This window comes from Hakea prostrata, chromosome 1, assembly GCF_041222555.1.
Source record: "Hakea prostrata isolate BN-2017 chromosome 1, UWA_Hpros_2, whole genome shotgun sequence".
Classification (NCBI taxonomy): domain Eukaryota; kingdom Viridiplantae; phylum Streptophyta; class Magnoliopsida; order Proteales; family Proteaceae; genus Hakea; species Hakea prostrata.
The window spans coordinates 71,141,358-71,164,736 of record NC_142600.1 but is presented as its reverse complement, the minus strand read 5'-3'; the positions used below and the strand labels follow the sequence as shown (position 1 = coordinate 71,164,736).

The following is a 23,379-nucleotide window of genomic DNA, read 5'->3' as shown; positions in this document are numbered from 1 at the left end:
GCTTGTTAAGACAACTTAGAGGGGGGGAATATGTTGCAACTAGTGGACTTGCCTAATTTTTTTGTTTAATTGCAAATACGAAGTAAATTGTAAATTTTAATAATAATTAAGAAATGCAATCAATTATACAAGACAAATATTTTATAGTGGTTTGACTTTGCTAGTCTATATCCACTCCTTTCTTGGCGTCAAAAGAGTATTCCACTAGTGATTCTTTTTCAATACAATGGATAGATATCAAACTATTTACAACCTATATTTAATAAGGCAAGAACACCATTTATTTACCAATTATAATCAACCTAGATTAGAATTAAACAACCAATACAATTTAAAGAAGTTAAATATATTATCTAACAACGGGAGTGACACTTTACCCATTGTGTGAATGTGATGTAGTGAGGAATGAATGCTCAAGATATGAGATGCATCACTATTGAAGTCCCAATGGCATTCAATCACTCAAAGCTTTACTCCACTGAGCTTGCTTAATAACTTTGAAATCTCCTTCAAAGTTGAATGAAGTTGAAAGGCAAGTATTCAATGCTTGTTCACCAATTTGAGAATTTTGAGAGTTGTGAAGTAGTAAATGTTCAATAGACAAGGTAGAGCCTTTCAAATGGAGATGGTTGGGCTTACAAAGTAGGCATTTAAATGTTTGGCCAAACCTCCAACGGATATAAAATTTTTGTGTAATTTTAGTCTAGACGGAGATCTGTTTCAATTTTTGTAGTCGTTGGGCAAATTTGGGATAGGACGGTCGTCCTTCTGTAACACAGAATGCACAATGATGTTGGGATATGGACTTGATTGAGTTTTTGGTATTTCTAGCCAACTCTAAGCCTCATATACTTTTTTAATATGTCATGGGTCAGTCTAGTGATATGATATGCATATAATTAAGTGTGATTACATATGAGTGTATGTGAATATGTCCTAAGTCCCTAATTCATCTAAGTCTTGAACTTTACTTGATTTTCCCATTTTTTTGTGCTTTGATCTTAAAGTTCATATTAACCTTGGTTTCTTGTTTAAGAATACTTGAGTTCGAGCATCCGGTGAATTTTTTGTTCAATTAGTTGGATTTGGTCCACTTGTTTTAGTAATGAGCTGGACAATTACAACTTAATACAGACATTAATAATTTGTGTTTGTTATCATCAAAACTAATAAAGGCTGATGTAGCAATTCTGACATTACATTTCCCAAAAAAAAAAATACAAGTAAAGACGTGAATCGTTTTGTTTTTGACTATCAACCCTCACACTGAAGATAAAGAATCGAATGTCGAGTTTCTTGATTCAGGGAAGAAAAAAAATTTTGGTTCCAAAATGTCAATTTAATCCCAACCTATCGATTGATGTGGGTCAGGAATCGAAAATCAAATCCTTAAGTCCTTCCACCTTTAATTGTGTGTTTTTTTTAGTACAAAGGCACTTTTAATTGTGTGTTGTTTAAGAAAAAGACTGAGTAGGTTGCTTTGGTTGCTAACATGTGTCACCTCGTTGTCCTTTCTCTTTTGAAAAACTCTCCCTTACAAAAGTGTCTAAACATGTGGTTGGTTAATCATCTTAACTACTTAAAGTTATTGACATTCTCAACCATTATCTCATCTTATATCTATAAATAAAGGTAGAGGCAAAGACTAAGAAAAAGAAACATGTTTTATTTTTTATTTTTTAATTTTTTATTATAAAGAGAAAGAGTTATTTGTTTTATACTTTTTACCACGTGTTACATGTTAAAAGAAAAGAAAAAAAGAAAAACACAGTATTTTCAATTGTATTATAATTACAAGCAAATAAATTGTGTGAAATTGAAATCACTAGATTCTATTGATATTATTTTATTATGGGATAATTACTATATGGAGATGCTTTTTCAATTACTTGCTGAGTACTTATTCGTTAACCTGTTAAAAGATATCAAAGTGGGAAGAGGGGCTTCGGAGATCTTCTATTTATTTTTTTGTATATGACACCTTTCTCTTCTGCAAAGCTAAATTCAAGGATGCTCTAGCACTGAAGGTAGTACTCGAACTATTCTTAGATTTGACAAGACATGAAATCAATTTTGAGAAAAGTAGGATTTTCTTCAGCCACAACGTTCAAAGAGAAACCAGGAACCAAATCCTTTCGATACTAAAAGTATCTGAGATTAAGGGAGAGACAACATATTTAGGGACAAAATTGCTGGCTGAACGAGGAAACGCAGAGAACTTACATGCAATTCTGGATAGAATGACGAGGAAATTAGCAAGCTGGAAAACAACAAATTTATCGTATCTAAGATAAGGTGTATTAATGCAAGCAGCACTTCAATTGATGACACTTTTTCAAATATATTGTTTTAGGTTTGTTAAGACAATTTGCATAAAGATAGATGTTCTGTTAGAGATTTTGGAATGGTCATCCACACAAAAATAGGAACCAAGCAAGTGCACTTAATATCATGGAAAAAATGCTGTCAACCAAAGAAACTAGGTAAATTGAGTTTTTAAGAAAATGGAGGATTACAATTTAGCATTGTTACTAAAGTAGGGATGGAGACTTATCACTAATTCGGAATCACTGTAGGTTCGAGTCTTTAGGGAAAGATACTTTAAGGGTCAATCTTTTTTCGATCCTAAAGACACTAATTTATTTTGGTTGGCTAAAAATAGAGTTAATATTAATGTAGAAGTTATTAAATTTTACAAGGCAACATAAAGTGTCATGATTATAGTATTCTTTGATATAAGACTTATAGCATACAATTTGCATTGAAAATATCAAATACATTGTCAATAGACCTATACTTCACATACAGAGGAGATGATTGTATCACAAACATGCGCATTCATGTCCATATACTTATTCCACTATAAAACATGAATGGACTTGTCATTTGATGTTTGTAGGGTTTTTCTTTCTTTTTTATTTTTTGTATCAAGTTTCATTCTCATTTTCTGAAGCTTTTCATTTGATGGGTTAGTTATCCATTTTAAATCATTTTTTTTGTTTAACAGAATAAAATATATTCATAATCCATAAACACATGCTTATTATGGGTCAAAACATTCATTTTGTATAACTTGTTAAAAATTCAAATGCAAATTTAGGGTATAATAATAAACACGCATTCTTTTTGTAAAAGCCTTATTGTTTTCGTTTTTCTCACTCTCAAATCTTAATGATTTGTTATTCACTTTTATTATTATTCTTTTATCAATCTTTCATTTTGATGTATCAAACTTAATTTTTATTCCATGATTTCTTATTGGCAAAATTCACCAAACTATTTTCTTTTATCAAAATTGGATCCCTAAATTCATTCCTTTTTAACAGGAAAAATAAATAATAATAATTAATACCATAAAGGTCCTTAATTTTAGGCTTATTAAGTGCAAGCAGAGATCTTACCCAAAAAAAAAAAGTGCAAGCAAAGAAGTGAATCGATTTGGTTTCGACTACCAACCATTTTTTCTTTGTTGATAGAGACAAGAAAGATTGCAAGGGATTTTTATTTGCGACAGCAACTACTACCAATGGCTAGGACCTGGCCACGTTTTCAAAACAAATCCAACAGCTGTAAGAAAAACTGTGAAGATATATATGTAAATATAAAATTTAAAGGATTAAGTTTTCTAAATTTACAAAATTAAGTCCCTAACCCAACCGACTCAATCCCCAATTTACAAAATAGTGATCCTGCTTGTGTTATGCCTTAACAAGTGGAGATTTTATATGCTTAAATGAAGAGAAGAACCATTGTTGAACGTGAGTTGACCTTAATCTGTTCACTATTTGACTTAGCCAAGGCGGTTGCCCAGTACTCTAGCCGGCCCACATCTAACCCTTTTTGCAGGACTGCCCAGTACTCTAGCCGGCCCACATCTAACCCTTTTTGCAGGACTCATCGTCTTCGGCTTGAAGGGGGCTCAGTCGGGAGAAGTATCAATATAACTGTTACGCATCAGAAACCAACAATACACCCATGAACCAAGAACCATCCATAACATATCGATATCAAACCCTGGGCCAGCAAATCGAGAAGCACAAACAAGAAGATACCCTACTTGATCTTAGTCAGAAGAGGTTCTAAAAGACGATGATCGTATTATTGAAGTTCTACAAGAAAAGATTTTGCTTTGAGTGAGAAATGGTCGACGGGCAAGAACGAATGCTGAAATCAATTTTAACCGACTCAATTCCCAATTTTCCCATATGTGCTCTCAAACGTCGCCACTCAGATTTGGACTCTCAGCAATCTGAGCGCTCCAACAAGCTCTTATGAAGAAAAAACACGGAAGGAAGAGCTGTTTTTTTGGGATGTAGTATTGCTTTTGAGCTGCACGATGGGAGAAGCCAAGGAGGCGTACAAAAAGGCTATCAGGATCTAACCTAGTTCGTCCACCGTCCAATCAAGAGGAAAAACCCTATTTAGGGGACTCGACAGATCAAAGATTGGAAATTTTATGAACAAAAAAAAAAAAAGAATCTTAGTTATATCAGTCTTTTTTTCAAATTTAAAGAGCTTGAGATAGGTATTTGAGGTGGGCGTAGAAGCTTTATCAGCCATGGTAGAGTTGTCAGTGCAGGAGAAAGGAAATAGAATCTTAGTTATATCAGTCTTTTTTTCAAATTTAAAGAGCTTGAGATAGGTATTTGAGGTGGGCGTAGAAGCTTTATCAGCCATGGTAGAGTTGTCAGTGCAGGAGAAAGGAAATAGGGATTTTTGTTTTGTAAATTTTGAAAATAGTAAACCTTTGAATGTAAAAATGAAAATCATATTTACATTCATACCCCAGGATTTTCTCTTTCAACCTTTGGATTATTTTTCATACACAGTGGCAAAAATTTAACCGTTGGCTGTAGGCTGCTCCCCTGCTGCAAATAACATTCTGATTACAAGTTACAAACACATCCTTCCAACTAAGGTTTAAAGTATCGAGTATTGAGTATCATATCGGTCAAGTGATTTTAAGAGACATATCGTCTTGTATCGAGTATTGTATCGCTCTAGCTAATGTATTTTAGTGTAATTCAATAGAGAGACGTATCGAGATGTATCGTATCGGTTTGGTCAAATACGGATACGTATCGACTAGTATCGTATGGTATCGTGGGATACTTTAAACCTTGCTCTCAACTGCGTATGTTAGTATTATGCATTGCTGAGAGGCTAAAGTAATAAGTCAATTTTTAGTATCCTCCCACTTAAAAGGTTTGAACATGACTGTTGAGATGAGTTTAGCTAAGCAGAGCAGGTCGTCCACTAACAACACTCACATTGAAGATAAAGAATCGAATGTTCAGTTTCTTGGTTCAGAATAAAAAGAAAGAAAGAAAGAAAGAAAAAAGATCATTGGGTTAATTTAATCCCTACTTAAAAGATGTGGGTCAGGAATCGAAAATCAAATCCAAGCCTTTCAACCTTTAATTGTGTTTTGTTTCATAATTGATAGAAGAAAAAGACTGAGTAAATTGCTTGGTTGCTAACATGTGTCACCTCGTCGTCCTTTTTCTTTTGAAAAACTCTCCCTCACAAAGTGTCTAAGTTTGTGATTGGTTAATCCTCTTAACTACTTAAAAGTTATTGACATTCTCAACCATTATCTTATCTTATATCTATAAATAAAGTTAGAGGCAACCAATAAGAAAAAGAAGCATCTTTTTGTCATAAAGAGAAGGATTTATTTGTTTTATACTTTATACCACGTGTTACATGTTAAAAGCAAAAAAAAAAAAAAAAAAAAAAAGCACAGTATTTTCAATTATATTAAAAGGAAATGGAATAGAGCATCTATGCTTATAAAAAAAAGAATTTTTTTTAATGAATGTAAAAGGATGAAGATAATTTTCAAAGGTTGGCTCAATTGACATTAATCAATACATCTTAGTGAAGAGGACTCTCTCTAATGATATATAGGGGCGGATCTAACGGAAATTTTGTTTCTAGAACTTATTACACCTGGACCAATAGACAAAACCCCCTAATCTTGTCAAGGAAGAATTGGATTGAATTTTTTCCTCCACAAATTGGATAAGGTGTTTTCTTAATCTTTGGGGTTTCTAAACTTCTTGCTACTGGGTCTGATCACAATCCCATCATACTCGAACCTTTTGCTTTGCCTATTAATAGTTGAAAACTCTTTCACTTTCAAAATGCCAGTTCTCTCACCCTAAATTCTCTGTGGACGTTCAAATTGTTTGGTTAGTGAGTTCTAGTACACCCCCTTAATAAAAAATTGGCCAATCTTTCTAGATTTCTACAATACTTAAACAAATCAGTTTTTGGCCAAGTGGACAATCTTTTTCACCAGATTACCCTCGAAGTTGACTTGTTAGAACAACTACCCCTCCCTAATTGGGATTTTATCAATCAAAAGAAAAAATTGATGGCTTGGGCACTTGACGTGAAGGAAATGTTTTGGTTTCAGAAATCTCGAATAAGTATATCTCTAATGGGGACATAAACACTAGGTTCTACCATCTCTCTGTTAAAATTAATCACCACCGAAGAAGGATTTCCTTCATTGAATATAATGGACGTTGTTTCTCTAACCCTAGAGAGATTGCAGGGGTGTTTGCTAACTACATGAACCAACTGTATTAGTCCTCCAACCCATTGGATCCTACGTTTGTTGAATGCCTTTTCCCACCCATTGGGATTGGAATTGAAAATCAGTCGGCTACCCCTGACTCCTCTGAGATTAAGAATGCAGTATTCTCCCTTGGCCCCTACAAAGTCCCTGGGTTTGATGGTTTTAATGTTTTCTTATATCAAATGTATTGGGATTTAATTAATGAACATGTGATTAAATTTGTCACAACCTTTTTTCTCGGAAGGCCAACTCCCCTTTGGGGTGAACAATACCCTTCTTTGCTTCATCCTGAAAATGGAAGAAGGCAGATTTTTGACCTATTAGTTTGTGTAATATTTCTTATAAAATCATTGAAAAAAATTTGGCCAAAAGATTGCAGCCTCTTCTCTCAGTATCATTTCACCAAACTGGGGTGCTTTTGTGACCAACAGACAAATCACTGACAATATTATTGTGGCCCATGAAAATTTTCATTTCAAGAATAAAACTCGCAGTAAGATTGGTTATTTGGCCCTAAAGCTGAATATGTCAAAAGCTTATGACAAGGTAGATCAGGGAATTATCAACGAATTCTTTTAATTCCTTGGTTTTGACAGCTATTGGTGTCATCTCATTGAAGCCCTCATCTCTTCACCCACCTTCTCTGTTAAAATTAATGGCACCCCTTACTTGTGGTTCTCTGGGTCAAGGGGTTACGACAAGGGTGTCCTCTCAGTCCTTGCCTTTTTATATTAATTATGGAGGTGCTTTCTCGATTACTTGATGAGTACATATCTGTTGACCTGTTAAAAGGTATCAAAGTGGGAAGAGGGGCTTTGGAGATCTCCCATTTATTTTTTGCAGATAACACCTTTCTCTTCTGCAGAGCTGAATCCGAGGATGTTCTAACACTGAAGGCAGTACTCGAACTATTCTCAGATTTGATAGGGCATGGAATTAATTTTGAGAAAAGTGGGGTTTTCTTCAGCCACAACGTTCAAAGAGAAACCAAGAACCAAATCCTTTCGATACTAAAAGTATTTGAGATTAAGGGAGAGAGAAAATATTTGGGGACAAAATTGCTAGCTAGACGAGGAAAGGCAAAACTTACATGCAATTCTGAATAGAATGACAAGGAAATTGGCAAGCCGGAAAACAACAAATTTATCGTATGCAGGAAGAGGTGTATTGATGCAAGTAACACTTCAATCGATGACACTTTTTCAAATGCAATGCTTTATATTCCCTAAGACAATTTGCACAAAGATAGATGCTATCTATCAGAGATTTTGCAATGACCATCCACACAAAAACAAGCAAATGCACCCAATATCATGGGAAAAATGTTGTCAACCAAATGAACTGAGCAGATTGGGTTTAAGAAAATGGAGGATTACAACTCAACATTGTTACTGAAGCAGGGATGGAGACTTATCACTAATCTGGAAGCACTATAGGTTCGAGTCCTTAGAGAAAAATAATTTAAGGATTTTACTCTTTTCAATCTTAAAGTCTCCAAAGGAAGGGATCCTGGATATGGGACAGTATCATCAACATTCTCTCTTAGTTTCAAAACAATGGTGGCTCAAAAAAGAAGGGATGGAACACAAACATCATTCTAGTTCAATCTTTGGACACCCCCAACAAGGATTAGACAATATGGCATATCTTTATTTTTTGTGATTGGGCAAAAAGAATTCATACTGTAGGACCATTGGGTTCCGGATAGAAAATTGGAGTAATACCTCGGTTTTGCATTTGTGCAATAACCTTCTCTCAAGTTCACAAATGGATAAGCAAACTATCACTTGGTTTTTTTCAGCTTTTATAATCACTTGTTACTTTATATGGAAAGAGAGAAACTCTAGCTTATTCAATCAAAAGACACCCAACCCATCTGTGGTGCTATCCCAAACTAATCAATGGATTGCAGCTTTAAAGCTGTATGTGAATGAGGGTGGCAGTATTAACCCCCAGGAAACTCCTTTGCAAAATCCTCTTGAGGAACCCCAACAATTTGTAGGTAATATCTGTCACTCTATACAGACTACTAATAATATTGTATTATTGTGTGCAGTGGTATATAAGAAATGTCTAGAAAGCAAGGGATGGAGTGTGGATTATATGCGGGAGGACATGTCTAGTTTATTAACCTTGATAGATTAAATATAGTAGATGATCTGGAGGCAACACTTTTTGGCCAACAGGTAGACATTGACAAGGCAACACAAGAAAGACTGGAAATCCAAGAGATTTGGAGCAATCACCCTGCTCTACCATTTCTCTTACCTAAGCCTACTACCAAGGCTTGGCCTCTACATGTAATAACTATTTTGGTGAATGTTGCAAGGACAACACAGAACTTTAACTATTGCATGTTCCCCTCCCCCATGCACAGACAATGTTAATCTAGCTTGGAAGCATCTACTAATCTTACAGGATCCCATGTATCATAGAGAAATCCATGTAATTGTGTTAAGTAGCTTAATGAATTTTCTCTTTTCATAAAAATAAAAAAAAGATTGAAAATTATGTCTTCCCTTTTTTTTTTTTTCGCTACAAAAAAGGTAGAGGTTTGGAAGAAAGAGTTTACTGAGTGGCTTAGTTTGTAAGGGTGGAGAAAATGAATTTTTATTTACTTCAGCTATTGCAACATGCAGCCAACTACCAATATTGTGCCACGTGTATAAGAAATCATCTCACACTCTTAAATCAGAGAGTAAGGGTATATATATATATATACACACACACGTTGGAAGCGTTAGGGGTGATCGGCCCAATGACGTCCATACCCCATACTGAAAAGGGCCATGGAGTTGTCATATTATGTAGCTCGGTGGCAGGAGCATTGATCTTATCAGTGTAAATTTGACTTAAATGAAACTTCCGGACATGTTGGCAGTAGTCGACCATCCAATGGACCATGGACTAAACGGCCACTGCCTGAAAGGACTATGTCAAGAGGACCGCCCCCCCCCCCCCACAAGGTACATCTCGCGCCTATGGGCCGCTATAACTATCCAAACTATGATAGAAAGCCGTTTGCTTGTATATATATATATATATATTTCAAATATTTATTATTTATAAAATGCATTTTTTAAATTTGCAAAAACAAATCCCTAAATCTGTCTAACTCTACGAATCAACGATTCTTTACCCAAAGAAGAACAACAACCCATTGCTTCTTCTTCCAATTCAACTACCATTTCTTCTCTCAAAGGGTTAGCTTCAAGAATCACCAGTTCTCCTCTACCCCAGTTGTGGATCAGTAATTGTCGAGTTCAATTCTTCAAGCCCTAGTTTAATTCTTCAAGAATCAACTTTTGCAAAATGATGAACCAAGATCTTTAGCAATTCTTGCAGTTAAAAGATTTGTAGAAACCAAGATTAAAACCATTCCCCAATATGAATAACCAAGATATGCATCCAGGAAAGAATGCTAAAGATTCTAAACTACTTTCATGGCTAAAAAGCACAACATATAAGGGCCTGTTTGGTTACATGAGTCTGGAGATTTCAAATATCTAGAGATTTCAAATCTATAGACTTCAAATCTATGGAGTTATAATTTATAAAATTAAGTGTTTGGTTGTGGAATGAAATCTGTGAATTCATCCTAAAAATTTATTTGATCGACATGATTTTTGTGAATGTACAATTGTATAGCTTTTTGAAATCTCTGGATTTCACCCCTTACCCATAAATCTACAGATTCACCTTTTTACACTAAAAACGTGAATCTGTAGATTTCATAAATCTAGAGATTTTTACAACCAAACGGGTATAATTCTTAGATTCATGAATCCAGAGATTTGAAATCTCTAGATTCATGTAACCAAACAGGCCCTAATAGATTCTTCAAGCCTAGTTCATAGTAGCTAGGTTACAAACCATTCCCCAAAATGATGAACCAAGATCTGCATCCAAAAAAGAATGTTACAGATTTTAAACTACTTAGTATAGTTTAGAGTTGAGCTAAAATCTTAGTTAGTTCAGAGCGGCTCAACGAGGAGATTTAGGGTTTTTAAAGAATTATTGCTTTTTGAAGTTAACCCTTTGAGGGAAGAAACGTTAGTGGAGTTCAACGAGAAACAATTGGGTTCTTGTTGGAGAATTGTTGATTCCTGGAGCCGGGTATTTAGGGATTTTGTTTTTGCAAATTTACAAAATAATAAACTTTTTTTTTGTGTGTAAATGATAAATCCTTTTAAGTATACATAAAAAAAATATTTACATCTATACCCTCGCTCTTTGATTTAATACCGTCAGATGATTTCTTTTACACGTGACACAATATCGACCATTTGCAGCATAATAAAAATCCAGAGAAAATTTAGATCCTTTAATGAAAAAAAGGACTCTTCCATCAAATATCTAATAAATTATAAAATTTATTAAAATTCTATCGCGTGATATATTCTAATATCATTGAAGAGTTACTCAGTAGACAATTACTAGCACACCTTAGTGAAAAGATCATAAATTCAATCATACATAATTATCATTGAAAAGTTACTCAATAGACAATTACGAGTACACCTTACTGAAAAGATCATGAATTCGGACACTTCCTAATTGTATAAGTAAAAGTCCCCAACCCCTGATATAAAATTCTAAAAAAAGCGTACCATATTTATAAATAATCAAATCTTATAATTCATTAAGCTTGGGAGATTGTAGTATATACAAACTTAAATTTCCATAATTTACCAATTTGTGCCACACGAAAATACGTAAAAAGAGAAGGTTTCAGTTTTCAGTCACTTCTCTTCACAAGGATTAGATATCCACCAAGACGAGGAGAAGAATGTCACTGCCATTACGGGAACTTAGGATAATAGATAGAGGGTTTATGAATATGGTACTCAAAAAAGTTAAACCTGATTGGGAATTGTGTAAACCTTCAATTTAGATGTTATCGGATATTAGTCTTTCAGTGTAACACAAAGACTAATAGTCCCACTCATTATAAAGTTCTTTTACTTGTAGAACTCTACTCATTGTAAAATACCACATCATGTACACTACCATCTCTATTTAAAGATAATGAAAGCTCTCCCCAGAACACAGTTGATTGGGGATTTCACCCGTGGACGTAGATTTCATACTGAAGATCGAACCACGTTAAAATTGTGTTTCTATTTCGAACATTAGATGAGAGTAAATAAGTCTGCAATAAGCTTGATGTGTCCAAGTACAAACCCTCAACAGGAGATTGTTAGATTCACCGCTGCTTCATCAAACACAACCCTAGCGCTTTTCCCTCCTTGTAAGTCCCTCTTCTCTGCAGTCTCATGTTGAACTCATCTTTAATCTTTCACCTGCAAAAGCTCGATGAAATTGCAATTCCACTGTATCTGCTGCATCTCGCTCTTTCAGATTTTTAATGCAACTTCCCATTAGAACAGGAGAAGGAGTTTTTGTAAGTGAAAAGAAAATAAGAATTAAGAGAAACCATTCTTGGTTGGTTTCGTCAATTCTACGACGACAACAGTAATGTTGTCTCTGCTCCCTCTGGCCAACGCAAGCTCAGCAAGCAAAGCTGCCGCCCCACCAGCACAACCTTCTTTGAACCCTTTACCCATCTTTGAGTATCTCTTCATTATTTGGCCATCAAAGCATCTTCTTACAACCTCACACGCGACTTCATTTGACATAACATCCCACAACCCATCACTAGCTAATATCAAAAACTCATCAGCCTCAGTTCGCTTGATGACTTTAACTTCCGGCTCTGAAATAACATATGGTTTCAGGTAGTGATCACCTGAATTTCACAAAAGCGCACATAGGATAATGAGATTAGTTCACCTAATTCGAGTTACAAAAAAAAAGTACATAAAATAATGCTTCAGACAATTGGATTCTTTAGAACGCTATAAGCTAGAAATACAAAAAAATGCAAAAGAATCTCAGGCAAACAAGCTGGTTTTCAACAGAAATTGGACAACATTTTTCTCAAAAGTTCATTTTGTTTTTTCCCCCAAAAGAGAAACAGAAGTTCTCCATGCTGCTATCACATGGAATCACGTCCAGGCTCATCTAACCGGACACTTGGATAGTTATTTGAAACAGAACCGTTCTAGAGGTTGATGGTGAGACTGACATTTGAGATGTGGCATCAAATTTGACATTTTCTCATGATTATTTCAACATTTGAAACAATCAAACAATTCTCTAAACAACCCAAAACCCTAAACAACTCTCAACCCAAAACCCTAAACAACTCTCTTTTAAGATGCAGTAGAAATGTTTTCCTAAATGAACCAAGGCAACAGTTTTTGCACACAAATATGCAAGGGCAGGATGGGTACCCATCCAAAATGACAAAAAAAGCCCTTCCCTCTTTGTTAGAATTAATGAGAACATCTCTCATGTATGAATATCACATATAAAAGCAAAGTTCAAACTATTTTTGTCAATAGGCGTAAGGCCAGGTGCCATGTAATGGGAGATCCAAATTCTATCTAACTAACTAAAGTCTAGCAAAGGTTGGCTCAGTTAGCAAATACCAGATCTGAAATTCTTTGTTTTTTTTTTGGGTCAACAAGATCCAAATCTGACACAAGGATCTGACTCTTCTTGTGGTATATGTAATAATCGCTCTTCCCCAACATATATAAAAGGACCTTAAAAGAAAAGTCTAAATTGCTTTAATAAAGATTTTACTTTATTATTTGTTGTCTGGGGTGTGGGACCTCCCCTTTTTTTAAGGGGGGAGGGGGGGTTTGGTGGTGGTGGTGGTTGGGTTGAGTTGTGAAGGAAAAGCCAATGCTATATTGTAGTGACGTGCACACAAAGCTAAAGCCACCCATATAACAAGCATTTCTTCCACAAGACCAATGAACAATTATGGACCTTACAAGTACCAATCTCATTGGTGAGTTCAAAGTCTAAAATGCAAGTCTTTCACTAAGATGGCACTAAACATCACTCATATGAAACACTCTCTTGTAACTCTCATCTTTTTCTGAGAAAATTAAGAACCAAGACAAAAGTTAAAAATCACCTTGAATTCACTTACCTAAATAGCAGAAAAAATGTTTTCATCAAAGATTTCTTAGTTTAATTACTGATCAACCAACCAATTGGTTCAATATGTTCGTTCAGAAAAATACTACAAAAATTACGTACCATAAAAAATCTACTCACAATTAAATTTGATAGCAATACTGGATGGATTTGATACTGATACGGTATGATGTGGTCAAAAGTGATCATTTGATCTCAAGTCAGACCAATTCACGGATATGCATCTGCTGTAAATAATCGATACCATGTGTTTATATCCCTGTTTATGCGTATGTTTATATCCCAGTTTAGGCTTTTCCGTTCTTGTACTATTCATGTTACCATTACTGTTATATATAAAAGTTCACGTACCTATTGATCTAGAAGTAGCAAGTACTCCTAGCACACGGTAACCATTCCAGTTTATAACTCTTCCTCCAGCAGCTTCTACTCTCTCCAACTCATCAGGTCTATCAGGCTGTGAAAAGGAACAGCACCTGATTAATCAATAGAACAGTAGCTACAACACAAACAATTTGGGGGGGGGGGGGGGAAGTTGCAAACAAAAATGCAATCAAGAATTCAAACACACACTTGACTTCAAAGGGTCCATAAAACCATAAATGAGTTGTTCATGCACCAATAACTTAGTTTGTTTCCCATTGATAGCAGGTCAAGATGAATAGGTAAAAACAAAATCTATTTCTCCAGTTATTTAAAAAAAATAAAAATGAAAAGGTATAAAAGGTCTCAAGAAGAGATTGCATACACAAAAACCAGCATAATCTCTTGATTATAGCACAGGCATGCCTTGTACTCTTCAAGCTCTACACACTGGTAGGTTTGCTTTACACAAAATCATACGGTCTTGGGAAAACAATACTCCATACTTCCTCTTAAAAGCCTAATTAAAATTTTTTTGGGTAAAAAACCCTAATCAATTTTGAATACTACTACATCTATCATTAGATAAGATCACATCTTATCCACTTCAATCGTACACAAAATAATAAAAATAATATCAGGGAGGGTTTGCTGCCAGCGAGCAAGGGCCTGCACCAGCTTGGCCAGGGTTGTCATCTAAGTCGGTCATCTGAGAGGACACAAGGTCGCTTTTCACTAATGTTAACGATTTTTCCCTTTAACTGACAAAAGAACTGTTATTCCCTGATCTAAAAAGAAAGTAATTTTTTAAAATGCATGGCAGAATGCTCCATGGCTAAAAGTCCTGGGTTGTCAGAAGGCTGAAAAGTCCTTTTGTGAGGGTGGGGAAGAGTGCCCTATACATTTTGTGAGTTTGAACGGCACGAACTCGAAACCCATGCAGCATGCAACACTATTCCATCAAGCCAAAAAGAAACGGTGGAAAAGAGGCAGTTCAAAGTAGGCACTGCTACTACAAAGTCAAAAGTAAAGGAACAATAATAGTGCAACTCAAACTAGACCACTGGACACCATCCATGGACACCAGGAATAGTACAGCCATCAATAATGGTGAACAACATAACCCAATTGAAATTGCCGCATCACGATCATATGGATTTAATAATAGAATGATCCCAGTCATATGGATTTAATAATAGAATGATCCCAATCATATGGATTTAAAATAGACTAGAATATGATGGGATTGTCCAATTCCAAAACAAATAGACCAATCCGATTCCTTGACCCCCCAAGAGCTAAATAGGCCAATGGAATTTTTTTTCCTTTGGGGGGAGGGGGGTTGGGGGCTAAAGGAGGAGGCTAACGAATTAGCTCTATTAACCCATGCAACCTACAAGACTTGTAAAACAAACTTGGATCTCCTATTCTTTCTGATGTTACTCACCCCAGCCAACCCAGAGAGCTTAAACCTAGTTAACCAAAGACTCCAAATGGACTTCAGACTTGGGAGATTAGAAAACTGATATAGCAGTGGGCTCTCTATGTTTTTGTTTGACGTTCAGAGGTGTAAAACTATGAACCCTAGTCTCTAATCTATATGCATCGAAAACATCAGATTAGGGAAATCTATTTAGGATTTTTTGGGATTTGGGAGACATGCAATCGGAGGTCAAACTTGATTAGCCTTTATTGTGTATTAACGTTGTTATAAATTAAATACACGTGGGGTAGATTTTAGATCTACAGATGGGCGTTTCTAATTTTATGAAATAGATTTTAGAAATTTAAACCTCAGAAGCTAATTCTGATTATGCAACGAAAAAGATTCCTTTTCAACTGAAAAGAAGAGAGAACGGAAAATGACAATAATATAGTTAGTTAATTATCACTACAACCAATTTATATTAAATAAGGCCAAAGTTCAAGATGAAGCATTAACAGCTACTTCACATGGAAAACTCAAGAAAATTATTAACAAATTAGCCAGACTCACTATGAGCGAATTACTTCGACATCCTCATATAATGAACAAACCAGTTCGATATCCTCACATTAAGATCCCTATTTTCGATTTTCTTTTTTGAGATCCTTCCGAAGCAGAAAATAGCATTTCATGATTTTCTTTCTTTTAATGTTTTAGATATCTTTTTTTGGCTAACTTCCAGCTTCCAAAGCGAAAAAAACACTATTTCATGTTAATTTCCAACTTCCCAAGCCAAAAACTCCATTAATGTTTGTTTTTGTGCTTAATATATAGATTTCTTCCTTTGGTTAATTTCCAACCTCCGAAGCAGAAAGAAAATAATTCCCAAACTAATTGCAAGCAACTCTTACAAAAGTAATTCTTCTTTAAAAAAGAAGACACACACTTCTCGAAGATTTATTAGATCTAATTATACAGTGAAGTAAAATGTTCGAAAATGTAATACGAAAAAATTACCTTGTGATTTATTAGATCCTTATTTCCGACCTTCTTTTGGGATAATTTCCAACTTCCGAAGCAGAAAATACCATTTCATGATTCTCTTTTCTTAATTTTTAGACATCTTTTTTCGGCTGACTTCGAACTTCCGAAGCCAAAAACACCGTTAATGTTTGTTTTTTCCCCTTAATTTATAGATTTCTTCTCCTGGCTAATTTCCATTTTCCTCTATATTGTTATAGTTCAGAGCTAATTCCCAAACTAATTGCAAACATCTTACAAAAGTAATTTTTCTTTTTAGAAAACAAAACACAGATCTCGAAGATTAATTAGCTCCAACGATACAATGAACTAAAACACTCAAGGGGGGAAAAATGACTATACGAAAAAATTACCTTGTGATCACGAGATAGTGGAAGTGCAACCCCTCCACGAGAAAGCACTGCTCTGGAGTCTCCGCAATTAGCAACTATAAGCTCCTCACTTCCAACAAGCGCCACCACCGCCGTAGACCCGATGGTGGTTTCCGATGTAGAATCATCGTCCACGCCACTACCTTTGAATTCATCGTCCATCTTAGCAAAACAACTCTCCATCACATCCTTCCAATCAAACTTATCGTCTCCCTTCCTACAAGCCGTTCCATCTAACTCCCCACGGCGTTCAATCTCCTTCACCAGCACTCGATGTAACCTATCTCGACACGCATTCGCTACTAACGAACCACCGTGCCCGTCGTACACTCCAAAGAAGTCATACCGTTCCAAACCTCCGGACAAAAGCCCCGGAACAACCATCACTGCATCTTCCATCTCTCTTCTCCGGCCACAAACAGAAGCGGAACCATGCGAGAGGCACGGAAAGGTCAGTATTACCTCTTCACTTCCGAATACTTCGCTGCTCGCAACGAGTATCCCCACCGATACACCTTCGTTCTCCGACGATTGATCTGACGAAGAAGATGAAGGTGATGATGACGAAAACGATTGCGACGACGACGACGACGACGATTCTTCATAACCTGATTTGTTGGAACTTTCCTCGTTTTTCTGTTCCGGTGATCTAGAATACCCGGCTGTTGGTACTTTCTTCCTTAAATGCTTCCTTTTCCTAGTCTTTACGCATTTATCGTCGTTCTTGTTATCGCAGGGAGATTTCACCATTCCATTTTCCAATCCGTTTAGCTGAATTGATTTCTTGACGCAAAAAGAAGAAGAACCAGAATCGTCGTTGCAGGTTACCGGCGATGTCATTATTGCTTCCTCTTTTGATTTCTCAACAAACACAAGCGCACGAAGAGAGGAGACATGAAACAAAGCAACAAACACATGGCCGCATTCAAATACTGGAAGTTGAACTCGAAAAAGCAGTGAGTCTTGACCGTTGGATCATAAGTCACGTTCGATAACTGCCACATGTGGCTTGGTAGGGTGGTCTGACGCATAAAGACGTGGATCATTGCAGCAGAGACGTGGACGGCTGGAGATTGATTACAGAACACGTGGAATAGGAGATTCGAATGGCAGTGATTTGCTTCGGGAGAAGATATTCGTATGGAAAGTGGGTCCCACGGATTTAAAAAAATCATTTCTAGAAAACATAACGTGGCATTTCGCTTTTCGTTATGGCGTGGGGAAAGGATCCCCTGCTTTTCTCTGACAAAGAATGTTGACCCGTCGGATTCTTCGGAGACCTGCTTTTTGGTACACGTGTCTTCTGTGTCGGTTTCTCGCATTTGGTCCGCTTCGTTCAAAGTATCTCCCGCGATCTTCAATTTTTTAATTTTTAATCAAGATCTTCAATTTTACGTGACACGTTACGTGAACAAAGACGCAAGAAAGAGGCAAGTGACGTGGCTCACTATGAAGACCCTGTCCCAGAAATCTCTCTCTCTCTCTCGGAGGTCTTAATGTCTTATACGTTTTTTTCCTTCTTCTTTTGGGTAACAGAGGTCTTATACGTTTACCGTCCAACATCTTCAACCCTCGGATCATATATTCTGTGCGCTTTTTTACCATAGAGAATGATAAATCTGACGGCAGATCTCCACCTGCCCTTATCCCCATCATTTTCCTCCCCATCATTTTCCTCTCATATAAGGCCTGACATGGGGTTTTACCAGTGCCTTATGTGAGGGGGCCGGTGAGGATGGAATACTGGCAGATTGGGTAGAGAGGATTTGGATTTAATTTTATTACGACACATAAAAAACAAAGATTCATTCGCCATAGTCAAAAGAGTGTTCACGTGGTAATGATCATTTGTTAGTGATCATGGGTTTGATTCTTCTTGATGGTATTTGTAACACTTCTCATTTTTCGACCCCAAGTATAAAACTACCTTTCTTAGAAAAGAAGATCCATCCACTAAATTGTCCATTTTGTGTCAAAAGACATGACCGCCCATTCAAAGTTGTGCTCGACAATGGATTACTGGACAGGGTGAAATAGTAACCTCAAGCATGAGGGCTTAGAGGCCTTGCAATTGAGCTTCATTCTTTCTCTCCACTTGGGGTAGGACACTTTGGTGTGGCCAATGCATCAGTGGAAGAGGGGTGAATCTTCTATCTATCAGAGTAGAGATCTGTACTCTTTTCATACCTCTTTATCATATATTTGAAAGAGGGTCTAGTGAGAGTCCCATTTTTGACGAAGCAGATCACATTTCTAATATGTGGCAAAAAAGTACGAGAGAAGTAGAGAGTTCTACCCTGACGAATAGTACATCCAAACTAAGTTTATTGTCTTTTGGGTTGGGGGTTGAGATGAATTTCATGGCTTAGATGCTTTTATTTTTGGTGAACCATAACCTACACGCTACCAACTGGTAAATTGTTAGATATTGGTATTGATATAACATATGCCCACCATGGCGGTGGCTTAACTAGACTTCAATCAAAGAGGTTGGAAAAGTAACGATATGAGTGATCATCTTGCATTTGTCTATAAGTTGGGTACTTAAATTATTGAATGAAATGAAAGTCTCTTTCATAGCTTAGGAATCCCATCCAACCACCAGAACGGACCCAACGGATTCAAGAGATTCTTTCTTTTTTAACTTGTGGCTCAAAATAAATCAGTTTTTAGTATTGATTCATTACAGTTTCACACTCCATTAATTTAGAACAACATCTAATCTAAGTATTGGCCAAGATTGACAATTATACAAAAGCTAGGGTTAGAGAATTGGACAGCTGACCAAGACCTATTCTCAGCAAACCCCAATCGAAATTAGCCATGGCCCCCTCCAATTTTTCAAAATTCCTTTCCTCTCCTCTTGATTTTTTTATTTTTTATTTTTATAAAAAGAGCCCAAAAATACCAGTTCTTCACCCTCCCCTTTCCTTTTGAGAAAATCTTTTAACATGAGGATCTCCTCTTAACCTACATAGGTTCTTTTTGTAATTATCATTCTTTTTTTTTTTTTTTTTTTTTTGTAAAGTGTAATTATCATTCAGCCCCTACAAATGTTAAATCCTAGCTTAGACCCAATTCATTATGAGTTTTCTTTCTTAAGATAAATTTGTCAAAGTACAAATATGTTTATATTCATTAGGGTTAGGACACTTGTTAGTTGTCACACTCAACAACTACTCTCTTGGAGTACTTCTATTGATTAGTAACCTAGTGTTGGTTGTTGATACTTTCAAATGACAAATAACTACATTAGGGATTTATTTGTCATTTCAAAGCATCAAGCCCCATATACGTGTTAGCAATTAATAGTAGTACCTAACCAAATGGGACTAAGCCATTTAATTTATTAAACGCTCGAAAAACACGAGCTCCAAGAGGTTCACATCTTATACAATTTTCTAGAATTCCTATCTAGGATTATGACATGTGATAGTAAATTATTCAACCATCACAAATAAAACCAAAGTACCCAACTAAGAATAAATCTAATAAATGCCTAAAAGTTCTCTCAATTTCATCTCTCATTTTCTTGTGATTTAATTTTAAGGATTTATTTGATAAGTTCCTAATTGGGCTTGGATAATTAACTTACGTGTCACAACCTAAATAGGAAAAATTTTACAAAACTACAGTGGATGAGAATTGTAAAGATGTGAATCCGACTCTTCCAAGTGCATATTTAGAACCAAAAGAAGTTGCATTGTATTTAAGGAAGTCTCAAGCGGGTGTCCTTGTAATTTATCCCTTTCATCTTCCTTCTTTTTCCACGTGTTGAAACACAGGTCGACTGACACGTATCTAAGTCAATGAATGCCGTGAAGGTGAAGCACCCAAATATCTATGATAAATTAAGCAGTGATGTAAGAGCACTTTTAAAAGATTTAATAGAAAAAAAAGATGATAGGCACGTGTCATATGAATCATGCACCCCGACAACTGTGTTCACACGATTGGAGAACAAATAACTGAATTAGTTGGGGGCGAAAACAATTAGAAATGAAAGAGTTACGTAACTCAGATCAATTTCGGTACGAATTGGAACTCTTTCCACCCACCAAAGCCCAACCTTTGTCATCCACGGCCCCTAATCTATGAGAATCTTTTAACCGTTTTTCTTCAACAACCACGCAACGATGTATTAGGTTTCCATGTCAGTAGATGATTACGTAAACAATATATAAAAATTTGTTTCTACTTAGAATCATATACTTTGAAAAAAAAAATTACAATCATATTTTAAAATCCCACCAGTCAGCTTGTAAAGAGTTTGGATGACAGATAGAGGTCTATGCTCACCTTACACCTCTATGCTACGTTAGACGTGAAAATGTGAAATTCATGTGGGACAAGGTTCAAAGTATCAATTTGAATTAGGTGATTCTAAGAGCTTGATCGTCCCTTATTGAGTTTTGTATCATATTAGTCAATATATTCTAGTGCAATTCAACAAAAAGATGTATCGAGAATTATTGTATTGGTCATATCCAATATAAACACTTATCGGTTTGCAATGTATCGTATTATGAGATACTTTAAACCTTGATGTGAGGCCCAGTGGGGGTTCTATTTCTGGTTCATTTTGTTAGTCCTTAGTGGGTGAATCTCACTCCTAATGTGTGATGGAGAGGTATGAGAGGAGTACAAATTCGCTGGTAAACCCCTTTCCCTTTTGAGTCTGATCCACCCATCAAGCCAGAGAACTGCTCCCCTCACACCAACATATATTAACAAGTTGACACGTGTGAAGTCCCACCTTTAGTTCATTTTGTCAACAGTCAAAGGTGGGCTCCATCTCTAATAAGTGGAAGAAAAGTGTGACAGGTGGAGGATTTGAGACCCTTCCTTTATCCCCTCAATATTGATATTTAACTTTTCTATGTTCCTTGATCACTCAATTTCAATTTTAGCCTAAAATGTGTCATTTTGGGTCGAACCAACTAAACCTAAACCATACCAATCCACATGACCATAAATTTTCTTATTTTTATTTTGTTTGTTGGATCTGTTAAATTTATTTTTTTGGGTGGAAAAGGTGGGGGGGGGGGTGTTTCTTCTAAAGTTTGCTGAAGGGGAAAAGCATACCAGATTCGAAATTATGGGACTCTTTCTTCATGAAGATTAATATTCTTTCTAGCTTTAGTTCTTTCATAGGTTACTTTCTATTTAAAATTTTAAATTGATTTCTGTTCCTCTCATCTCTTCCTGTTATTGATTTCGTATTTTATTTGTAACATAGAGGCTTGGGAGGAATACTTGACAAGGAAGCAAAAATGTTGACAAGAGTGCTTTTCAAGGAACCAAACTCTTATCAGATAGATAAGAATAGACTAAATACCTTAAAGGAGGTTGAAATAGATAAGAAGATAATGTATTCTCATCCAAAGCAGATAACAATCCCCCTTTTAAAAGTGGGAGTTTAAGGCTTCTGTTCCTCTACATTATTAAAGATTAGAAAGGAGAAAATTTGTCTCAAGCAACTTCTATTACTTACCCTAAACCATTGCTGCAAACATAATCATTCTATGATCAAATAGATTAATCAAGGATAAGCTTCCTCAAAATTGGGATGAGCTGGTGTCTTAAGGACGGAAGAGTAGCTAATCAATCAGGAATAATGTGCCATATTATACTGTTAAGGACGGTTTATTATTATTTTTTTATTTTGTAAAGTAAAGACTTTTGGTCCAGAATATACATCACCCTTATAGCTACATGGATTCATTATCCTTTCTATCAACATAATAACTTAGAAAAAAATGCAAACCATAGACAAGAGAAATGGGACAAAGGAGCCTACCTAGGAGTGCAGCTCTTGCTTATATAAGCCTCCTGTGAGTGACCAAAACACCCTCATGGAAGGTAGAAATCTCACCCCTGTACTCATTTCAATTGGCCCTTGTGTTGACGCAGTGGCCACGCTTCGAGACAGAAAACCTTCCCCCTTGTGAAATATAAACAAAACTTGTTAATGGAAATGGCAAAGAGTTAAAAGAAGATGAAGAAAACTCCAAGAATAATTTTACAATTACAACCATAACCTTATCCCAACTAAATGGGGACGGCACAAGGACCAGTGTAGATAGTAATACGAGCAGAAGAAGGAGAAAAAAGGAAGATGTGAAAGCACCAGGCAAAGCAACATCCTATGAACATTCCACTGCAAAGGCGAAGAGCTGATGCAGTCATAGTAGGATCAAGCCTTACCACAAGCATACCTTTTCTTATTACTTCTCCAATAATCAATTTAAGCCTGCCCCTACACTTCCAGTTTTCAGCTTTGTCAAACTGAAACTAGTTACTCTTCTAAACTGGCGCATCCGTCAGTCTTCGTTGGACAGCACCATATCACCTGAAGCAGTTCTCATGGAACTTTTCTAGACTAGTGCGACTCCTAGTCTTGTCCTAAAACAATCATTCTCTATTCTACCTCTCTTAGTCTTGTAGCATATTATTCTTAACATCCTCATCATCTTTGTTGCACTCATGTTACCTATATTACTCTTATTAGTTACCAACACTCTGCCCTAGATGCCATAGACTGTTTTATTATTGTTTAGTAGAATTCCCCTTAAACT

The 23,379-nt window shown here is 36.0% G+C and overlaps 1 protein-coding gene across 1 annotated transcript; it reads right to left on the bottom strand.

Moving 5' to 3' along the window:
- Positions 1 to 11,291: 11,291 nt before the first annotated feature.
- On the bottom strand, positions 11,292 to 17,682 carry LOC149029747 (protein phosphatase 2C 51-like). Its single transcript, XM_089142083.1, has 3 exons — positions 16,784 to 17,682; positions 13,952 to 14,057; positions 11,292 to 12,335 (listed from the first exon to the last, which is right to left on the bottom strand). Exons 1-3 carry the CDS (start codon positions 17,639 to 17,641, stop codon positions 12,013 to 12,015), a joined length of 1,287 nt encoding a protein of 428 aa, XP_088998209.1. The 5' UTR covers positions 17,642 to 17,682; the 3' UTR covers positions 11,292 to 12,012.
- Between the last annotated feature and the right edge of the window lie 5,697 nt (positions 17,683 to 23,379).